Raw genomic sequence first — 22,940 nt, 5'->3', positions numbered from 1 at the left:
CCATAACACATACAAGCGTGTAGCTCACGTCCCCCCCCCCCCCCCCCCACACACACACACACACAGCAGTGTGCTGGCATTTCACCGCCAGCTTACAGTTTCAGTATTGCATTATTTTCAACATATCAATATGACACAAGAAAAGCATATAAACAAAAAACAGCAGGTAAATCTGCATATGAGCATCAATTATGTACAAAATAGACTGTAAAATATATATTATATACACATTTACACACACACACACACACACACACACACACACAGTGTATACAACGACACAACTGATTCTGAGTTACAGTATTTATACATGAGGACGGACGTGCTTCTCAGAAGCAGTGGAATGAATTCATGTCCTGGACATTATACAGCACAGAGTGAGATTAATAATAATAATAATAATAATAATGTATATATTTTATTTATTATAATCATTTTCAGTCGCACTGCCTTAATTGAGCCCATCAAAAGCAAACTAAAATCAAGCTGAGTAGCACAGTCACGTTACAGCAAGAAGGTCCTGGGTTCGATTCCCCAGCCGGGTGGTCTGGGTCCTTTCTGTGTAGAGTATGCATGTTCTCCCCGTGTCCGTGTGGGTTTCCTCCGGGTGCTCCGGTTTCCTCCCACAGTACAAAGACACTACTAGAAATTACCCCGAGTGTGTGTGTGTGTGTGTGCTTTGTAATGGACTGGCAACCTGTCCAGGGTGTTTCCTGCATTGTTCCCAATAAATCAGACCCACCGCGACCCTGACCGAATGATTTAATTGTTATTATTATTACTATTATTGTTATATTTGATGTTATACACACACATCACATCTGCTGGAGCTCTAAATATTCACAGCTGTGGATTTTTGGACAGAAATGACACCTCGTACCTCCACGGGGACGCTTGTTCCCCTCCCACACCATTAAAATAATATTTAAAGTGGCTCTTTGGGGCAAAACCATGTTACAAAACCATTTCCAAAAAAGTTGGGACGTTTTGTTAAACAAAATAAGAATAAGAATCTGTGACGTTACTGACTTTGATGGACTGACAGGAAATATCTGGCAACCTAGTAAGATGAACCGCCAACAGGTATTTTTAGCAGTTCGTTTAACCAAGGTTGCCAGATATTTCCTGTTTTGAGATGTCAGTCCATTCACCGTATTTAAGATTCATTAGAATTAACACATCACAAGTTCTTATTCTTATTTCATTTTACAAAACGTCCCAACTTTTTTGGAAACTTGGTTTGTACGATGAGCGACGTGGGAGTGAAGTTTAAGTGCAAACCCTTTCTCACTCGCTTAGCCGTCGTTTTTTTGTTTTTAAACTTTCTTAATCGTTCCTACACGACGTCACGTCCGACCATCAGGAATCGTTTATACATGGCAGTTTTGATTGTCCAGGAATACAAAATAAAAGCCTACATGCACCCATCTGGTCTAATCTCAGCCCCAATACGCATTAAAGGTCAGACCAAGGTGGTTAAAGTTGTAGTCGGACTTGACTGGGCTTGTGGTGTAAACTTGTTCCTCTGTATTTCCTCCCAATCTAGTCGTATTCAATTCCCCGATCATATTTCACCTCTACTGCTCACACCCCCTGCTGGTTCATATGGTGACCCGTATCGCGCACGGAGACTCAAGCGCTGATCTCCATTATCCCCCGTCATTGTGCAGCACCACCGAGCAGCCAGCAGAGGGCATAACTGCAGCCGTATGCAGTAACATATCAACATTTAGATCAATTCTTGTCGCACATTCTCAAACAGTCGTTATTGAATCACATTTTTAGTTTTAGTGCCCAGTAAATGTGCCAGCGCCCCCTAACTGCCCAGAGATCTGACATGGTTAATAGGAAGACAATCGTAAGTACATAAAGTCAGCATTTAATCAAGTATATTGAACCAGATTTCATGTAGTAAATTCATGTTAGAAGCATTATTTCTTTTTAATGTAACTAGCCTCAAATAAATGCATTTATTTTATTAATCATCGTGGACCTTTAGCCAGTCGTGTGGCTTAAATTTTGACTATTTATTGGTGATTGCGGTTGCCTTCTCAGTACGGTTTTTATGCTGGATGCCCTTCCTGATGCGACCCTCCTATTTCTATCCGGGCTTGGGACCTGCACAGAGAGTGCACTGACAAGTACGTCTCACAATCGCTAGTTTTGTCCACCCTAGGACAGGACGCGTGGTTGTATAATTACTATGATAATATTAGTATAATTATTATATGTAAACACACGGGTCACAATAATGTGCTGTATTTTAAAATGTCGTTAAGGTCGTTAAGGTTACACCAAAAGCCCAGTTACCCTGCGTAACATTAAAGCTTATCTCAAACGCACTGACATCCCACCTCACGCTGTCCCTCTTTCACTCATCACTCTTCTGAATCCTTTCCTAAAAATGGACCCTGATCCCAAACCCTGTCGGTAACCTCGCCCCACTCATGATCCAGTTCTGACCCCACAGTGCCCCAGGCTTTAGTCCATAGCTGGGCTCAGATCTTGGTCTCGGGGCCGTCGGGGTCCAGCGGTTGGAAGGAGTTGCGGATGCGAGCCGCCTCGGCCGCACAGAGGTGGCCGAAGACTTTGTTGTACCAGTCAGGAGACTTTCCCCTGCAACACACACACACACACACACTATTAGAACACCTCAACTCTCCTGAATACACCCCACTCTTAAGTACATGGACACCCCACCCAAGATCAGGTATTTCAAACACACATTCCTATCAGATGTATAAAAGTGTGTGTGCCCTGTGATGGACTGGTGACCAGTTTCCATTTCTGCATTTTCTCCCTTTTTCTCCCAGCTTAGTCGTAGCCAGTTCCTCTTCCTCTGCTGAGGACCCTGATTGTGTATGAGGAGGGTATATTCGCCTGACGCCCTCCCTCGCCTTTGGCTATTAACCAGGGTCCTTACAAGGTGTTAAAGATCCCACTCACTTTTTAGTCCCGTCTTTTCCTACCCAGCAGACTAGTGGCCGATTCTGTCCGCTCCAGGCACTAGGGGCGCCCAGCCGGCTGGTAGCAGAACTGGAGAGAAGTAGTTTCCATCACATGCACTTACTTGAGATCCACTCTGCTGATGTGTGTAAGTCTGGACTTTCCAGAGCCGCAGGGTTCCAGCAGGTAGTGCGACTCCAGGACCACGCCTCGGACTCTGCCCATCGGCACGCCGTCCTCGTGGTCGACGGAAACCGACGCTAAGACGCAGACCCCCTTCGGCAGGTCCGTCTGCCACGTCCTAAACAAATAAACAGTCAGAGTTGAGCTACGCTGCGTCGTTCTGAGATAACGTTCCAATGTGTAATAATTCACCTGAGCACCACGAAGTCTCGGCTGGGGTGGGGGGACAGGCTCCCGACGGCATACTGGTACACCTCGGCGTGTTTGTCCAGCGTTTCCAGAACTTTCCCCTGCAGGAGGTCAGTGTCCCACAGGTGGCGCTCTCGCAGCACTCGGTTCAGCAGCACGGACGGCGGAGCCTCCACCTCCACAGACACGCGCCACCGCCGCAGAGGGGTACCGTCGCCCACCTGAGACAGATTATCACGATTATCTCAAAACTGGCCTGGTCATGTGACTTTGTGTACACGTTCTATACGTGCACTAGGGGTCAAAAGTTTTGGAACACCCTAGTTTGTACTGGTATTTTTGATGTTCAGGTCCAGTGCATAACCTGAAGAGCTAAAACCCCCAAGAAATCGAACATTTTCAGCATATCTGAATATTGAGGTTCCTCTAATTAAGGGTGTATTAAACAAAAAATAGGTCGCAGAGAAAAATAATAATTAAACTGACAGATTTGAACAGGCATTTAAAGTAAAACTTGTATGCGGACGCCCCCTTGTGGAGAGAATAAGATGCGCGTAAAAAAATAATAGATAACATGTGGGTCGCTAGGAAAAAACCTTCCTATTATTGTGTTGGTCCCTCTTTTGCTGCCAAAACAGCCCTGACCCATCGAGGCATGGACTCCACTAGACCCTGAAGGTGTGCTATGGTATCTGTTGCGAGGTGGGGCCTCCATGGATCGGACTTGTTCGTCCAGCACAACTTCTATCAGAACCAGCATGAACTCGTCTGTTGGATCGGACCACACGTGCATCGATGAGCCTTGGCCGCCCATGACCCTGTCGCCAGTTTACCATTGTTCCTGATAGATACTGACCACTGCAGACCGGGAACACCCCACAAGAGCTGCAGGTTTGGAGATGCTCTGACCCAGTTGTCTAGCCATCGCAATTTGGCCCTCGACAAACTCGCTCAGATCCTCACGCTCGCCCATTTTTCCTTCTTCTAACATCAACTTTGAGGATAAAATGTTCACTTGCTGCCTAATATATCCCCCCCTCCACTAACAGGTGCCGTGATGAAGAGATAATCAGTGTTAGTCATAATGTTATGCCTAGTCGGTGTAATTTAACATAGGGTGATAGCGATAGGGTGTAGTAAATGTACAATGTGCATATTTGTGCATCTGATTGTACGGCATGGACTACAACTAAAAATAATAATATCAGCATTAGTATATTTACTATAAACTAATACACAATATATTCAATTATAAACAGTATACACAAGTATATAAGTATACATATAAAAATAAAACTATAAAAAATATAAAATGTATGTTAACAATAAGGTTTATTTACAGCCTTTTAGGTGAGACAACTAAAAATGATTAGATATTTTATAAACGCTCCTATATATTACTTTAAGACGTTGCTGTTATAGGTATCAGATATTTGTTTTATTTTAGTAATATTGTTTACATGAACTATATACAGTTAAAATATATGATGTGTTATATAGTGAGGAGTGTAAATGATTCAGCCTGGATACAATTTTACTATTATTTCATATTTTCTCACCTTTTTAAACGACAGCTCCACGTTGTCGGTGCTGCCTCGGCTCACCCAGGACTTGCTTTTATCTCTGGCCTCTTTCAGCAGGTTTTGGATTTGCCCTTCCATATAGCAGCTATAGGATCCGTCCTCTTCCTCCTCTACCTCCTCCTCCTCTTCTAGATCGAGCGGCTGTTGCTGTTTGCCCAGTTGACCTAAAGGGGGCGCCAGAAGCTCAGCATGCATGTAGGACTTCCTCGACTGAGCGACCGTCTCATAAGGAACCTGAGGAGAAACCAAGTCACAATAAGGTTTATTATCAGACTTTGAAGATAAATGATCCTGTAGATATTTAAACACACTTACGCATTAATTTTACACTTTTAAAACTGAATTCTAAACGTTTTTATGCTTCATTTCGACCGGTTCTGTTACCTCAAAGAGCCGGGAACACTCGGCGATCATGTGGGCGAGTCCTTGAGTAGCCGCAAGGTTCTCATTCAGGTCCTTTTGGTCAGGACGTCCTGTCGCGTACTTCCGCTGGATGAACCTGAAGTAGAGCCGAAAATTACATGTAATATAACCAGAACAGAATCACGGTGTCGCCTCACAGCCAGAAGAGGCTGGGTTCGATTCCCGGGAGTCTGCGTGTCCTCCCTGTGCCCGTGTGGGTTTCCTCCGTGTGCTCCGGTTTCCTCCCACAAGTCCAAAGACGTGCAGTCAGGACAACTGGCGACCTGTCCCCTACCCACGGCGCCACCGTGCCACCCGCTGCACCCGCGTCATACCTGGGCGACAGGTTGTCGTTCTTCATGATGTTCAGATGGAAGATGGAGGGTGCGAGACACACGGCCAGGTTCATGGGGGTCATCTGGTTCTCCTCTACAGAGGAAGTGACATCACTCAGGAAGCAAAGCAGGGTCTGTAGCGCCTCTCTGTGTTCGTCCGCCATTAGCATTATAGCCGCCCGCACCGCCTGCGAGCGCCGCTCTTTAGGAACGTCTGCGATAAAGGAGAGAGAGAGTGAGGACAAGCGAGCGGGTACAGATTCAATCAGCTGTCGTCAGCACTTGTCACCTCACAGTAAGAAGGTCCTGGGTTCGATTCCCGGCGATCAGGGTCCTTTCTGTGTGGAGTTCGCATGTTCTCCCCGTGTTTGTGTCAGGGTCGCAGTGGGTGCAATTCACGGGGCGAGCACCCCGGACAGGTCACCAGTCCATCACAGGGCAAACACACACACACACACACACTTAATCTGACTGTACCGGAGCACCCAGAGGAAACCCACGGACACGGGGAGAACATGCAAACTCCACACAGGACCCAGATCACTCCACCTGGGAATCGAACCCAGAACCTTCTTGCTGTGAGGCGACAGTGCTACCCACCGAGCCACGTGTGTGTGTGTGTGTATCCACGGCAACACTTACTTTGATAAATATGTAGGAAGGTCTCCCCGAGTTTGCTGGTGAGCAGCGGCTCTGGAAGGTCCCGAAAGAACTGCTTGACCATGTCGGCCACGTCGTATGCGCACTGATCCTGGAAGTCCACGCCATCCGGAGAGCCCTCGCACATCTGCCTCAGGCTCTGGATCCGAGATCTTACTCCGGACTTACGGAAGAGTCCCACCTGAGATCGGAAAACACGCCGGCGTTAAACAGTCATTCATTCGTGGTCTGTTTTATCCTGGTCAGGGTCGCGGTGGGTCTGGTTCATCGTGCAACAGGTTGCCGGTTTGTCACATCCAATTAAACTGCATGTCTTTGGACTTGTGGAAGGAAACCAGACACGGGGAGAACATGCAAACTTTACACAGAAAAGACCCTGGCCGTCCAGCTGAGGAATTAAACCCAGGCCATTCTTGTTGTGCCACGCCTCTGGATCCGAGATCTTACTCCGTCACCCTAACCCTAACCCTAACGAGCATTTACGGGGCATTTAGTGACATCACAAGGTCGTCTTTAGAGTATTGTACAATGATTCAGGGATAATATGGATGGTGAGGATGGTGAGGATGGTAACTGACCTGGTCCAGACACTGACTCCGGAGGTAGCGCAGCGCCAGCTGAAGGCAGACCGGCAGAGGCTGGCCGCAGCGCTGCACGTGCACTATCAGGGGCACTCCGAACACGCCCTTGTCCCTGCACTCCGGCCCCTTCGTCCGCTTCGTGAACTTCGGCACCGACCTGAGAGAGACACAGAGCTGGATATTTCATTTCCTATCGTAGGCGTGCAAATTTAAACGCGCTCTACAGGGGGTCCAAAAACGCGAGTTAAGGATAAAAGCCTGGCTAAAAAAGGGCGTGGCAGGATGTTCATGGAGATAATAACCAATAACCAATCAGAACCCTATACTGTCAAATCATCCTTTGATGCACAGCACTGTTGGGCCCTTAAGCAAGGCCCTTAATGTCCATTTGTATAAGTGTAAACGTACTGAATGAAGCAGCACTTCAGGGTGAACTTTGTCTTGTAAAACTGCATCATACTGTAATTGCTGGCTGTAATGCAAACAGGTGTAATAAATCAGTTATATAAAGGTAATTATATGCCTCCAGGTTTACTGCAACAGTTTAGGGAAGGTCCTTTCCCGTTCCAGTTTATTAAGACATGAAGTTTAATAACCAAGAACCTCCAGTGACCTGCACAGAGCCCTGAGCTCAGCCCCACTCAAGAGTTCTGGAATGAACCGCAACATCAACTGAGGCTTTATTAAACAGCATCACTGCCCAGCAATATGAATGCTTTTTTTTTATTACAGAATAGGCACAAATTCCCATACACAGACACACTCCAAAGTCCTCTAAGAAGCTCTTCACAAGCTGACGGTCAGGTGTCCAAATACTTTTGGCCATCTATCGTATACATACTCACCACGTCCAGCCGTGCATATTGGACAGCGAGTATTTCTCCATGATGGCTGTAAGGCGGAGCAGCGAGAACTTCTGCAGTAACCTCAGCTGGCCCGCTGATTGGCTGGAGATCTGTAGCGGAGTCCCCGATTGGCTGAGACGGTCGGACGTCCTAAAGCTGGGCCACCTGAGTCCAAAAACACGGTATAAAAGTTGTGTTTGTGTTTTCCTTCATTTTATTCACTGTCTGTTTTATCCTGGTCAGGGTCACAGTGGGTCCACAGTGGGGCACCCGGCAGAAACCCAGGGAGAACATGCAAACTCCACACAGAAAAGACCCGGAATGCTGCACCTGGGAATTAAACCCAGGACCTTCTTGCTGTGAGGCGAGAGCGCTACCTTGGACAACTTTAGTGTCCAAATAAATAAATAATACAGTTTTATTTTTATTACCTGATTATATTACTGAATCAGTGGCTGCATGGCAATTCGAAGTGGCCAATCTACCTACCGCATGTTTGTGGAGGTAAATCAAAGTACAAAAAGGACACACAAGAATAAACCCAAGGTCCTTAGGACCAGTGTTTCTATATACCCTATACCACTCAGGTGGCACAGCGGTAAAATAGCTAGCCCACTACTGCTGAGATCTGTGGGTCCAGGGTTGTAACCACAGCGGTGCTATCGGCCGACCGGGCGTCTGCATGAACCTGATTGGCTAATGTCTAGGGGAAGCTTGTCAGTGCGCTCTCAGTGCAGGTCCCAAGCCCGGATAGAATTAGGAGGGTTGTGTCAGGAAGGGCGTTACCAGCAAGTCTGGTATGAGAGCCGGATCTGCTGTGGCGACGCCCCAAATACGGGAGCAGTAGTGCAGCAGCTTTTGCCTTAATAAGGGGGGTGATGTGTTACATAAACATGACGTCTTACCGAGGCCTGGTGAGCGACGCCCCCACCCCGGAGTCCCGCCGCTCTCTCGTACTCGAGGCGTCCGTGTCGTTGAGCGAGACGCCGTCCCTGCCTCCGTCGCTGGGCGTGTTCACGGAGGTCCCTTCCAAATCCAGCGTGATCTGACTGGAAGACCGAGCGCCCGTCATCCCGCGCTCCTGCCCCTGGTCGCCCTCTCCCTCGGGGAGCGCGTTTCTGGACCAGCGATCCACGACCTGCTGCAGGCCGTTCACGTGCTGCAGGACGTCGTCCAGGTGCGGGAACAGGTCCTCGTCCTCTCCCGGGTCCATCAGGTCGCCCGTGCTGGCGTACAGGTGCGACCCGGGGACGTTGTCGTAAACGCTGATCCGGCTCTCGCGTCGGCAGCAGCGAGTCGCGGGCCGGTTCTCCGGCCCCGCCCGTTTTCTGTGTCTCCACTGCTGGTTCGGGTCAGACTCCTGAACGCGCCGTTTGTCCTGGGTCAGACTCTCGATGGACAGCGCCTTCGGAAACGTTCCCGGCCTGTGGTCCTTGGGGACGTGCACTAGCAGGTCCTCGTAAGAGCGGAACGCGCTCCTGTGGCTGTGTTCCTCACTTTTCCTCCTTTGGGGGGCACTAGAGAACAAGTTCGAGTGTTCCAGGTACACTCCTGCATGCCTGGCATCGCCCCCCTTCAAGTTAGAATTAGCGCTGGTCTCCTTGCTGCTGGTAATAAGCGAGCAGTCGCTGGTGGCGTGTGCCTCTGCAGCGTCTCCGTTGGCCACACGGGGGCAGTGGAACATTTTAAAAGCATCAGACTCGCTTTGCATGAGCGGCCTACCGATGACCACTGGGTGGCGCTCCGGACACGCCCGAGACATAGTCCACGAGCGCCCTATTGTCTCCATACGCCTCAGGAAGTCCTTGGCACGAGCCCGCCCGTGCCGACCGCTCTTGGCAGGAAGCGTGCTGTATCTGGGCAGGTCCGGGTACGGGGGCGCGCCCAGCGGGCTGAGGGAGGCGGAGTCGGGCATGACGGACAGCGAGTCCTCGCTGTGCAGCGAACAGATCTCCAGCTCGCTCAGGTCGGTCAGGACGCTCTCGCTGCTCACTGTCCTCAGTCGACCCGCCGCACCCACGGGCGCGTCCGAGTCCTGCAGGCGGGACCAGCGCCGGCTGCTCCCCTCAAACGTCCATCTGTGGCTGAGCGCCAGCGGATCGTCCGAGTCCGAGTCCGAGCTCTGCAAAAACACGCCGGCCGAGAGTTACATCCGAAACATTTTTATTTCACGAATTTCATTACAGAAAAACGATGCCAGGCTCGGACCGGTCAGGGTTTCCGCTGGCATATGAAACCAGCACATCTGCTCAGAATTCATCAGGAATCATGAATCATACGACATATGGTCAAAAGTATTTGGACACCTGAGCATGAGCTTGTTGGACATCCCGTGACATAGAGAAAGAGGATTCTGATTCTAATTCTTTACTGATTCTGATTTTGAGTCTGATTCTGATTCTAATTCTTTACTGATTCTGATTCTAATTCTTTTTTAATCTGATTCAGAGTCTGAGTCTAATTTTGATTCTTTACTGACTGATTCAAAGTGTGATTCTGATTCTAATTCTTTACTGACTCTGATTCAGAGTCTGATTCTTTACTGAGTGTCATTCTAATTCTTTTTTATTCTGATTCAGAGTCGGACTCTAATTCTAATTCATTAATGATTCTGAATTAGACTCTTATTCTGATTCTAATTCGTTACTAATTTTGATTCAGAGTCTGATTCTGATTCTAATGCTTTTTTATTCTGATCCAGAGTCTAATTTCGATTCTAATTCTTTATTGATTCCGATTCAGAGTGTGATTCTGATTTGAATTATTTTACTGATTCTGATTCAGAGTCTGATTCTTTAGTGATTCTGATTCAGAGTGTAATTCTAATTCTTTTTTATTCTGAATCAGAGTTGGAGTCTAATTTTAATTCATTAATGATTCTGATTCTAATTCTTTACTGATTATGATTCAATTTGTTTCTGATTCTGATTCAGAGTTTGATTCTGATTACTGTGTGGCTATAGCTACACTGTCCTGGTTATTTATCTAAAAACACCACATAAACAGAGAAAAATCTGATATCCTGGTCACGTACTCGCTTTTTGGAAAAGCCCGCGTCCAGTTTCATGGAGCCGCACTTGTTCAGAGTGTTGAGCCGCCTGGAAAAAGAAGAAGATGAAGATGATGACGATGAAGCAGGATCCAGAAGTCAGACGCTGAAGCATCAGTCAAATCTAAATGCTGCGCCGCGCTTAAAATCATGGGAAGCTACGCTAGCCCCGCCCACTCCCAGGTAACGGATTACTAGTACTGAAATCCGATTGGCTGCTGGATTAAATGGGGGCGGGCCTGTCAGCCGGGAGTCCCACTTTCTGACAGATGAAGAGGGGAACGGCTGCGGGCGAGGAGGGGCGCCTTTCCCTCGTCTTTGAAGTTCCCCTTTAAAGACTGTAATCTGTCTGATGTTCACAGTGGGAGCTGCGCGGTGCACACACACACACACACACACACACACACACACGCATACACACACACACACACACACACACACACACACACTGCGTTAAAGCTGCTGACCCTTCTTGTGTAAAATGGCAGAATGTCCAGACATATTATTTTACCCATAAAACTCTGGCACCCAAAACCTCATCTCCTCAACGTGTGTGTGTGTGTGTGTGTGTGTGTGTGTGTGTATTCTGGGACTGTATAGCTCACTAACTCACTGTTATGACTGTCATTACAGAGACGACGCAACCTGCTCGAAAGCCTCACAGTCACAGTTAACACTCCCTCCACACACACACACATACACACACACACACACACATACACACACACACACACACACACAACCCCCTGAGGCTTCCTCCGGCCTGCCAGAGGGACACCAGCGTGAACTCCAGAGGGGGAAACATCAGGGATCAAAGCAGTGAGGACCTGGACAGGCTTTATGGAGGACACAGGTCAGACAGATCTGAAGGTGAGGGCTCCTCTCAGAGCCAGCGCAGGCGTTCCCGGGACCTCGGTCGGTTTTACAATGACGTCGTTTACACACACGCTAGCAGTGCATTCGGTATTAAACATATGCAGTTATCTTATATTGCAGTGTGGGTATTTACAGCATGGCATTTTTGCATCCTGAATCAAATCTATGGCACAAAATCATGTAGCTAATAAGGAAATCATCAGTAAATGTGGTTTTAATTCAAAAAACACAAACAAAAGCTCCTCACCACCTTCCAGTGAACCCATCACCTCTCCTCAGTAAAGGTAGAGTGACGTTAAATGTTCATTTATTTTATTTATTTATCGTGTTTACTGTTGTTGTATGATTTTATCCATGTATGTATGATTATGCAGGTTAAAATGCTTCATAATGTGTCATTTTTGGGTGTCTGGAACTGATCTATCCAATTTACATGAATTCCTGAACAAAGAATTTATCAGCAAATTACCGACAAAGAGGCTCCACCAGATCTTTCTCCAGGAAGTCATGGTCCTTCTCCACAGCAGGTATATCGACGGGAAACTGGGAATCTGCAGGTAAAACCAGAAAACCTTCCCATCACGTCTTTTATTTAATAATTAACATTACACAGAACTGAGACTGTAATCTACAGGTAAACAGGTACGTGGCTCATGTACATCCAGCTAATCATGATCACAAATATTTTTATTCTGTAATAATGACACATTTAATTTCTTCTATTTAATTTCTAAATTATATTTATTTCACACTATTTTCTTGTTTTTTTCTGTATATTGTAGAGAGATTCTAACAGTCAGAAACAGATTACCTGTGTGTGCAAAACTACTACTAATAAAACTGATTCTATTTCAGTTCTGCTTCAGATTCAGAGTCTGGTTCTGATTCATTACTGATTCTGATTCTCCTTTTGATTCTGACTCTGTACTGACTTTGATTCAGTACTGATTCAGATTTTGGTTTTGATTCTGATTCTGTACTAATTCTGATTCAAAGTCTGGTTCTGATTCTGTACCAATTCAAAGTCTGATTCTGTACTAATTCAGATTCTGTACTGATTCAGATTCTGTAATGATTCAAAGTCTGATTCTGTACTGATTCAGATTTTGAAACGATTCAGATTCTGATTCAAAGTCTGATTCTGTACTGATTCAGACTCAGAGTCTGTTTCTGTAACAATTCAGAGTCTGATTCTAATTCTGCACTGATTCTGATTCTGATTCAATACTGATTCTGTACTGATTCAGATTCTGTACTGATTCAAAGTCTGATTCTGTACTGATTCAGATTTTGTAATGATTCAGATTCTGATTCAAAGTCTGATTCTGTACTGATTCAGACTCAGAGTCTGTTTCTGTAACAATTCAGAGTCTGATTCTAATTCTGCACTGATTCTGATTCTGTACTGATTCTGATTTTGGTTTTGATTCTGTACTGGTTCTGTTTCAGAGACTAATACAGATTCAGAGTCTGATTCTGTACCAATTTAGATTCAAAGTCTGATTCAGAGTCTGATTCTGTACCGATTCAGAGTTCGATTCTGTACTGATTCTGTTTCAGTGTGTGATTCTGATTCTGTTCTAATTCTGATTCAGTGTGTGATTCTGATTCTGTTCTAATTCTGATTCAGTGTGTGATTCTGATTCTTTATGGCTGTAGCTACACTGTTCTGGTTGTTTGTCAAAAAATCATTATTAATATAATAACACGTTTATCGTTGGAACATTTTCATCCTATTTCCTGATCAGGGCATTAACTCAGCTGTACATCCTGGTAAGCGAATCATAGCGAAGATCTTACAGAACTGACTCTGTAAGAATATGATTTCTGAGAGGTTTTGGATGTTGGGTGTTTACAGAATTTTGGCTTTAGGAAAAACCCCAGTAGTTCGACAGGCCGTAAACGACTTTCTGATTTTGTCCAGCGGCATGGAAAGAACCACAGACGTGGAGACGTGGAGACTTTGGAGACTTTGGACTCTTTAGGAGTCCATGTGGAACGGCCTCCGTTTTCCAGGCTTTTTTCCCATGACCTCTTGCTCTCTTCGGGCCGGAAGCGTGGAACAGAAATAGCGTCGCTCGGCCTTCGAACCAACTGAGAGAGGAAAAACGAACTCTGGGCTTTAAGCGGGGGCGCACAGCTGTGATCGCGCACTCATCAGACTCTCAGACCGGGGAGGAGGGTCAGACATGCACTACATGCTCAAAAGTATCTGGACAGTAGTTGGCTAGCATATCAGACCTCTTTTGAACCAATGGGCACTAATTCCTACAGGCACAGTCCAAAATCTCATAGAATCAGGATTTACCGAGGGAGAAAAATCCAGTAGCACTATAGCATAACCACGCGCTTTACAAAACGTATGTTGGTTGTCTGTAGGCTTGGATATACCCGCTTACCCTCATACAGCTGGGCGTACTGTGGGAATCCTGCTGCCCTCAACCAATCACAGGCCTCCTTAGCTTCAATCTCTAAAAAAAACAACAATAAAACATACAATTATTATTTTAACTGGTAGCCGCTGTAGATGTGCAAACTTCACACCCCAGGGATTCGAACCCAGGAACTTCTTATTGTGAGGCGACAGTGCTACCCACCGTGCAGCCCTCCCAATGCATCTCAAAGCTGCTTTCATATTGTCGCGATCTACTCGGAGGTCTGGCTCAAGACGTCCAAAGCTCTCTGGATATGAACCTCTCTCGCCCCCTCGCTCTCGCTCCAGATGTTGTCTCATGAGCTGGGGTTCGAAAAGCCTCCAAACAGCTGGACTGCTGCTGCTTAATGGCTTTAAATGAACGAGTCTTCATTAAAGTGCAGAATGAAAAAGGGCCGAAAACATCCGGATCAAAGCAGCGGCTTAAATGCATGCAGCTGCACCTGCGCTCGCATTTCGAGATGCATCACGCGTTAACGGCCGATTATTATTGTTATTATTAATAATAAAATGCAGGTTAAAGCTACAAAAAATGAATTCTACAAAAGAATTTGTAAAATAATACAAATTCTAATCTAATCTGCTGGTTCAGATGCTTTTCGTTCTGCCCGTCTCGTACGCTTACTCAATGGTGATCATCTTCCGCAGTTGTGCTTCATATCGCGCCCATATTTCACCCCACTGTGCCCCCGTCATCTTTATAATGGGTGAATATAAGGATGAGTTGCCTGTGTTTGGTGCTGAGTTTTTAATACTCACTTCTGAGTTCCAAACTGCCCTTAATGAGCAATATACGGTATACTTTACGGTTTGGGTTTGAATGGCTGAGGCAGCCGCACACGCCTGCGTTTATCGGTGCAATGTGAAAGCATATCACAGCACTGCTGGACTCTTGAGCAGTAAAATAAACTCTGGAGTGATGATTTATGCTTCGTATCTCCATTTAACCTCACACAGACACAGGGAGAACATGCAAACTCCAGACAGAAAGGACTCGGACCTGGGCTGCTCAGCCTGGGAATTGAACCTTCAAATGTTTTACAGCTGAGCTGTTGTTGTTACTAGATGCTGCTCAATAACAGCATACACATAAATACTCGGACGGCGCTACCACAGAGAACGTCTACAGTATACAGAAAAACCTTGAGGTGGATTCTGGGTGATGGCAGGAGTCTTTAAAACTGTGGGAACAAGCTGATGCCGTTTTTTTGCTGCCACCCGGTTTAATTAACCCAAACCCCGGGCATCCTGAACTGAGCTAGAAAACCTCGACACAGCCTAAAAAAATCATTTTTCCCTAAAACACACACACACACGCCCATTGTGTGGCACACAGAGGAACTACACAGCTCTAATCCTGCCCCACCAGGGCATCCCAGCCTCCACAATGTGCCCACCGATGGTGGGTCATAAGAACAGCCGGCAGGAGTCAGGAGGGCCTGGAAACAAACCACGGAGTCTGAATGCCACCGGGGCCAGAGGCCACCAATGAAAGGCATTCCCGTTTTTATTGGGCCTTCCATCGAACAAAACCCACCACCCAGCGCCCATAAAATCAACCTCGGAAAAAAAAGCCATGCCAGTGCCGCGTCCGCCACCACTAAACCCGGTACTATCACCAGGAGTGTAAATAATGCACCGATGTCCAGAAAGTATTGAACAACTTTACACTGCTGTCGTTCCACACCGGTCAGTACACACACACACACACAGACGGACAGATGCACACATCTGGATCTCTGCCACTTTCCCACACATGCTGAAGTACTTTAGCAGGAATCACACTGGAGAGTCAAAGAGAAAAACACCAGTTTGGAATTTTTGTTTTATGCAGCCTGGAACCGAACACACGACCAAAATCTAAAGATAATAAAATAATAATAAAAAATATCCAAATTTTCTCTCATCACTTAGGTTAGGTTACATTAGGTTACATTAGGTTTTATAGGTATAAAAAGCGTAATAATTTAATGATGTGTAATTACATAATTAATAAATATTAATTTCAAGCAATAAAATAATAAATAAAAATATTAAAATAATAATTTAAAGTAATAATTATTAAATAAAAAATATTAAAAGAATAATGTAAAGTAATATTTATTAAGTAAAAAACATTCAAATAAAATTTTTTTTATATTAAAATAATAAACATTTAAAGTAATAAAATAATAATTACAGGTATTAAAATACTAATAATTTAAATTAATAATTATTAAATCAAAATATTAAAATAAGAATTATTTAAAGTAATAAAATAATAAATAAAATTTTTTAAAATAATAATAATTTTAAATAATAATTATTAACTAAGAATATTTAAATAATAATAATTTAAAATAATAAAATAATGAAATAAAAATATTAAAATACTAAGACTTTTTAGTAATAAAATAATAAATACAAATATATTAAGATAATAATAATTTAATATATATTTTTATGTGTGTGCAGTTTTCTCTTAAGGGCCGTTAATGAAAATAGTTTTAACGCTGCATTATTCTGGTCAGGGTCTCAGTGGGTCTGATGCACTGGGTGAAAGTAAGGACACCCTGGACAGGTCGATAGTCCATCACGGCTCTCTCAGACACACACACACACACACACACTCCTGGCTGCAGGTCTTTGGACTATGGGAGGAAACCGGAGCTCCCCCAGGAAACCCACACAACATAGGGAGAACATGCAAATTACACACAGAAAGGACCCTGACTGGGGAATTGACCCCAGGACCTTCTTGATGTGAGCCTTACCAAATGCTGTGACTCTATTACCATAACTAAACATAAATAATAATTTATAATGTTTAAAACATCCAGCTGATGAGTACTCTGATCAGTTACCTTCACTCATGCGTCGCTAACAGTCCCCGCTCACAAGCTCCCGCGCTCATGTTGAGCCGGATCCGTTCGTCCTCTGTAAACCCGCTGAACCTCTGATACGATCCTCCGTCCTGCCCGTGAACCCTGTTTCTGTTCCTCTGCTTCCCCCCCCCGCCCCGATCCTGCCTACAGTGCTGTGTATCCCCTCCCCTGCTCACCCACCTCCCTCAGAACAGCTGGATCGTGTAGAGCCTGCAGCCCGAGACCCCGGTCTAAAGCTAAAGAGTTAAGGTCTCATCAATCACACATACACACACACACACACACACACACGGTCCGCAAACCTGTCTGACCTCCGCCTACCGTGACCAGACAGAGAACGCATGACGGAGACGACTGTACAAACCAAAGAAACGAATATTAAACATAAACCACATGGACAAAAGTATTGGGACGCCCCTTTTAATTATTATATTTACTTGTTTCAGCCATGACAGGTGCTAAAAGGTGTAAAACAATTAATAAATAAACACTTTAGGGAAGGTCCTTTCCTGTTCCAACATGACTGTGCCCCACTGAACAGTTTTGGGATGAATTGGAACTTTAATTTAGGCTTTCTTGACCAACAATCAGTGCCCAGCTATACAAAGGCTCTTCTGTACTACTGAATGGGTACAGATACCCACAGACACACTTCAAAGTCTTGTGAGAAGCCCTCCAGATCCTAAAATTAGAGTTTACAAACACTAAAGATTTTAAAGAGACAGAAAAACCCAAACCGCATGGACAAAAGTATTGGGACGCCCCTTTTATCCTTTCCAGCATGACTGTGCCCCACTGAACAGCTTTGGGATGAATTGGAACATCAATTCATTAATTCATGTCCAACAGTCAGAGCCCAGCTACACAAAGGCTCTACACCTCAAGGCTCCACAAATTCCCACAGACACACTTCTTGTAGTCTTGTAAGGTGCCTTTTCAAAACAGTGACCACTGAAATTGGATGTCCAGCAAGCTCATGGTCAGGTGTCCAAATACTTTTGACTAATAACTATTATAGTGACACTAGAACTGTGGTTGTGTTTAAGAAAATAGTAAGAGAGAGTCGGACAGTGTGTGTGTGTGTGTGTGTAATAAAGCAGTGGGGTCAGCAGAATGCTGACGGCGTGAGAAACGTCCTCCTCTGAAGTGGCTATAAACCATTCCAGCCCCTTTAGCTCCAGGGCAGCACAAAACCTGCTAATTAAGCTAATGTAGACACGCGATTATGGGGAGAAAAGAGGCGGAACTTCCTGTCCCGCACTCATCGCGTGTTTACGCTACATACTGCGTGCTGACATATGCACTAATAACTTGTACCTGGCGTTAGCGCTAGTGAATACAGGTACGAGAGTACAACTATAAAAACTACTTCAAGGGATCTGAACGATTACAGCAAGTGTTCTTTATTTCTCTGGGTGGAATCGGAACACATGCGCCTCTATAAATTGCTGCTCTGATAAACATAGTCACATGGGCTCAGGAGCACTTCAAAAAAACATCGTCACTTAAAACAGTCCGCCACTGCATCAAGAAATGCAACCTGAAACTCTTACACAAAGAGAAAGTCGTACATACAAGGAGTAGACCAAAAATGACTGGGACCATCCATACTTTTATCAGTGAAAGATGCAAAAGCAAACACCTACTGGAGAAGTACAACACTGTAAATACGTAGAATACAGAGAACAGAGGACAAGTAGACAGTCAAGGGGACGATGCAGATCGAGAACTGGATATGACAGGCTGCTCTGTCCCACCCCAGGAAACTGTGATGTCACGGCACAACTGGGGCTTTCCGCTCACCCAGTGCGTTCCTTTTCGTGAGGCCCTAAACACCGGGGCGAGTTCCCAGAATACGACAGAATGCGCTGGCAATAAAAAGAGGAGAGAGAAAAAACCTTCCACCTGGAGCGCATCAGTGCTCACGACTCACAGGTGACTGTTATTAAGAGAGCGCTCTGTGCTCCCTCTGCTGGCCAAACTAGGCTGATTCATTGGGCGAAAGGCAGGAAACACCCCAGACAGGTCGCCAGTCCATCACAGGGCCATCACACACACACACACACACACACACACTCAGGGCTCTGATTTTTTTATAATAATTCAATTACGGGCCTCAACCAATATGTACAAAGTAAAAATATATTTTTAATACCTGGTATCAGTTGTTCAGGTTCAGATTTTAGTTGGCAAAAAATTAACATTTGTTTTTATTATAACACATATAAAATGAACTTATATTGGGACCATAAATAAATGTAGTTCCTGAGGAACAACCTCAGTTTACAACCGATAAAAAAACAAATCACTGCTTTTTTGAGTATACTGACCTCTAGTGGCTGAAGGATTATATTCAGTTAGAATTTAGAAAACAGCCCATTAAAAAAATCCATTAATACCAACATACATTTTTAATAATCAGAATCTCTAACCTACTTTTAACAACCATGTAAATATTTAAATAAATGGCATTTAATAATACAACAATCCCTGCAGGTTGGTCTCATCTGAGGTGAATTATATTTGCACACAACCTACACGGCAAAATTCCTCCAACCAGGTCCACAATGGATATCCCCAAATTCCTACTGAATCAGATTACAAGCAAACTGAAACTAATACACCAAAAGGATGGACTTAGAACAACAAAAAATCTACTAAAGAAGCTCCAAAAGAAGCTTCCAAGAACTCCTTGGAAGTACCAGGATTTATTGCTTTAATTCCTAAATTAAGTCTGATCTGAATTCATGACCTAATAAAACACTGCGCCTAAACTCAGAACACACACACACACACACACACACACACACACACACACACACAGTCAAACCTGTTTGTTTTAAAGCTCCTGCTATAATCTGTAGGACCTAAAGTTGGGTTCCAACGTGATCGAACCATCGTGACTCAATGAAAAAACTTAATTTGCTCCAGCTGTGATGTGTTATAAACACCACACACAGATTCAGATGTTCAAGGTGTGTTGCAACCATGATGTAAACTAAAGAGCTGCTAATGAAACAGGGCAACAGGTATAACGTGTCTATCTTCTACACCCATGGCACAGGGGTGTAGAAGATAGTTTTGAGGTCCTGGGTTTGCCACATCCTGCCTACGTTCTCCTGAGGTTTTTTGGCTGCTTGGGTTTATCCAGTAGATGGACTGTCAGGGAATTGGACATGACTAGATTTAGGAAAAGGTGTTGGAGGAAAAAAGAAACTTGTGTGATGTTTGCCATCATGATCCACTCTAGATTATAAGTAGGAATTCATGTAGGGCGGCTGTAGCCTTGCGGTTAAGGTACTGGACTAGTAACTGAAGGGTCGCTGGTTCAAGCCCCACCACTGCCAGGTTGTCACTGGGCTGCTGGGCCCTTGAGCAAGGCCCTTAACCTTCAATTTCTTAGACAGTACTGTCACAGTACTGTAAGTCGCTTAGAATGAAAAGCGTCTGCTAAATGCCGAAAATGTAAATGTAGATGGACTGGCAACCTTAAATCCCTAATAAATGACACCAGCCACTGTGTGCCACCCTAATTATGTAGTTAGTACGCTAGTATTAAACTAACTTTGGCTGTATGTATCATGGTGCCATCATCATTTTTAACTTTATTGATTATTTCATTGTTCCTGAACATGTCTGAGTGAGGTCGGGGGTTCTTGATGTGTTTGAAGGTCTAAAGTGTGTAAAGCGCTTACATGGCAACCCATTTTCTTTATAATAAGGTAAGAGAGTCTAAAAATAACACTTGAGGCAGTCTTTAGAATTTCAGGTGGTTTTCTTAGTGTCCCAAATTACCTGACTTCATCCTTTGTGTATCGGGATGCATGCAATTCGTTGAAATTCTGACGTCACAACACCCACCCCAACAAAAAAGTACGTAACACGTTTAAAAATGAACACACAGGCTTTGCAAAGGACTTGATTGACGTGCAGATGACAGAGATAACAGAACACAGTGTTGCACCCGTGCAGAAGTGCAGAAGCAAAACAGAAAGTCGGATCCACTAAACCTTAACTTGACCTTCCCCAAATTTAGCGGCGCTGACATCATTCTGCGGGAGCGCACCGGATCATCGCATCAGCCTGAACACATTCCCATAAACCCCATCCCAACCCGGAGCCCTAAATAATCCCGGAGCACAAGCAAGGAACAGAGCTGCTGACCTGCGAGTCTCCTCTCCCGGACGTTCCTCCAGAGCAGATCCCAAGCCTTCGACGTGGAGTCCCGCAGCTGTTCGCTGATGGAGCGGCGCAGCTGCAGCTTCGTGCACTTTCTCCTGCTCGTCATTTCGGGACAGGAGACATGATCGTATCACGCCCGAACGCGGCACAAGTCCCGCGGAACGCGTTCCTGGTGCTCCGTTATAGCGCTCCTGCTCAGCCGCTGTTCCCAACCTGCGTTCCTGCCGCAATACTCGTCACTCCATCTATTGCGTCACGATGCGCACCGTCCCATATTCCTCAGACTTGTGTGTGGAGGGTCAGACTGCTCTTTCTGTGCCTCATTACTGCTGTTCATAAGCGTTCATAAAGGCGTTATAAGCGTGAGGGGGTTAATAGAGACAGAGAAGCTTTAAAGGTCTCAGCAGTGCAGCAGAGAGACTGCAGAGTCATCCGAGAGCTCACCATGACCAACCAACTGCTGGAACACACTCTCTCTCTCTCTCTCTCTCTCTCTCTCTCACACACACACACACACACACACACACTTTCTTATGCTTACAAACTAAACATTCTCTCACACAGAATGGTCTCACAATGTCTCAGAAAGGAATCAACTCGTTAGTCCTAGTAGACTCTGAGTGTAGACTGTGACTTAGACCTGGTTAAGCAGGTCAAGGTTAGTCATTAGGGTCATGGTTCGAATTATGGGGTGATTTTGGGGATGGGGGGGTCTCACTCGCTTATCTAATTAGGGTTGGGGGGTGCTGGAGCCTATCCCAGCTTTTCAATGGGTGCAAGGCACACAGTAGCACCCTGGACGGGGTGCCAGTCCATCGCAGGGCAGACACACATACACACCCATTCACCTATATGTCAATTCAGTGTCTCCAATTAACCTTACTGCATGTTTTTGGACTACCGGAGTTCCCGGAGGAAACCCATGCAGACACTTCGCACAGAAAGGACCCGGACCGCCCTGCCTGGGGATCGAACCCAGGACCTTCTTGCTGTCAGGCGACAGTGCTACCCACTTAGCCACCGTGCCGCCCCCACTCTCCTAATTAGGCAGACAGATAAATACTTTATTGATATTGATCCTGTAAGAAATTATAATTAATACTTGGACCCCCTCCCCTATACCTTAAAAAAGGAGGTAAAAACTGCAGGGTTGTTAGTTATATAATATATAAAGGTACACACACACACACACACACTGTATAATTCTAACTCTTGCAAGATCACGTCTGGTCCGGACGGGTCTGATCTGGAAAAACAAAACCCAAAAAACAAATGAGCCCACTTTAGACCAAACCGTGACCCTGCAATGAAAGCTGTTTTAAAGCAGGTATAAAAAACCCTGCATGAATTATTTGTTCTTTGCTTACAGTACAGAGACGCTTATGAACGATTATAACAGCCGTCAGCCGTCAGCATGATTCTGGCTTTGAGATCAGGATGAAAACATAAGCTCAGCTATTTCATCCATACTGTGCAGTGTGTGTGAGTCAATGATTAAAGGACGGGGGGCTGTTAAGTGACCAGTGAGGAATGCAAGGCCGTGGAGGTGACATGGACACCGGCCCCAATCAAAACATGTTTTGTTTTTGGGGAAAATTCCCTGGAAGGGTTTAGGATATAAGAGAGGAAACAGGACAGTGGATTCAATCCCGTATCTGTTGAGAAGTGAGGGAGAAAGACTTGAACCCTGCAGGATCCTTTATGTTATACTTCTTAGAGATCACACACACACACACACACACACACACACAGAGGCAACCAGGTAACTGTTGTGTAAGCATCCTCAGTCAGAGACGGAAAAATCACAAGTA

General features: G+C 45.2%; 1 protein-coding gene across 2 annotated transcripts; it reads right to left on the bottom strand.

Annotated features, from left to right (window-relative positions):
• Positions 1–1,896: 1,896 nt before the first annotated feature.
• On the bottom strand, positions 1,897–21,297 carry stard13a (StAR related lipid transfer domain containing 13a). 2 transcript variants are annotated; one of them, XM_063013551.1, is made up of 14 exons: positions 21,112–21,297; positions 14,049–14,120; positions 12,119–12,200; positions 10,759–10,822; positions 8,630–9,846; positions 7,725–7,889; positions 6,877–7,036; positions 6,281–6,479; positions 5,639–5,852; positions 5,286–5,400; positions 4,878–5,135; positions 3,322–3,539; positions 3,071–3,247; positions 1,897–2,616 (listed from the first exon to the last, which is right to left on the bottom strand). In XM_063013551.1, the coding sequence occupies exons 1-14, from the start codon at positions 21,233–21,235 to the stop codon at positions 2,499–2,501; spliced, it is 3,183 nt and encodes a 1,060-aa protein (XP_062869621.1). In that variant the 5' UTR covers positions 21,236–21,297; the 3' UTR covers positions 1,897–2,498. The 2 variants fall into 2 exon arrangements, with proteins under 2 accessions (XP_062869621.1, XP_062869622.1); XM_063013552.1 differs by lacking the exon at positions 21,112–21,297 and adding an exon at positions 16,927–16,990.
• Between the last annotated feature and the right edge of the window lie 1,643 nt (positions 21,298–22,940).

The sequence above is a fragment of the Trichomycterus rosablanca genome, chromosome 18, assembly GCF_030014385.1.
Source record: "Trichomycterus rosablanca isolate fTriRos1 chromosome 18, fTriRos1.hap1, whole genome shotgun sequence".
Taxonomy (NCBI): Eukaryota; Metazoa; Chordata; class Actinopteri; order Siluriformes; family Trichomycteridae; genus Trichomycterus; species Trichomycterus rosablanca.
The sequence above is the reverse complement of the archived record's forward strand: the minus strand, read 5'-3'. Positions and strand labels throughout refer to the sequence as shown.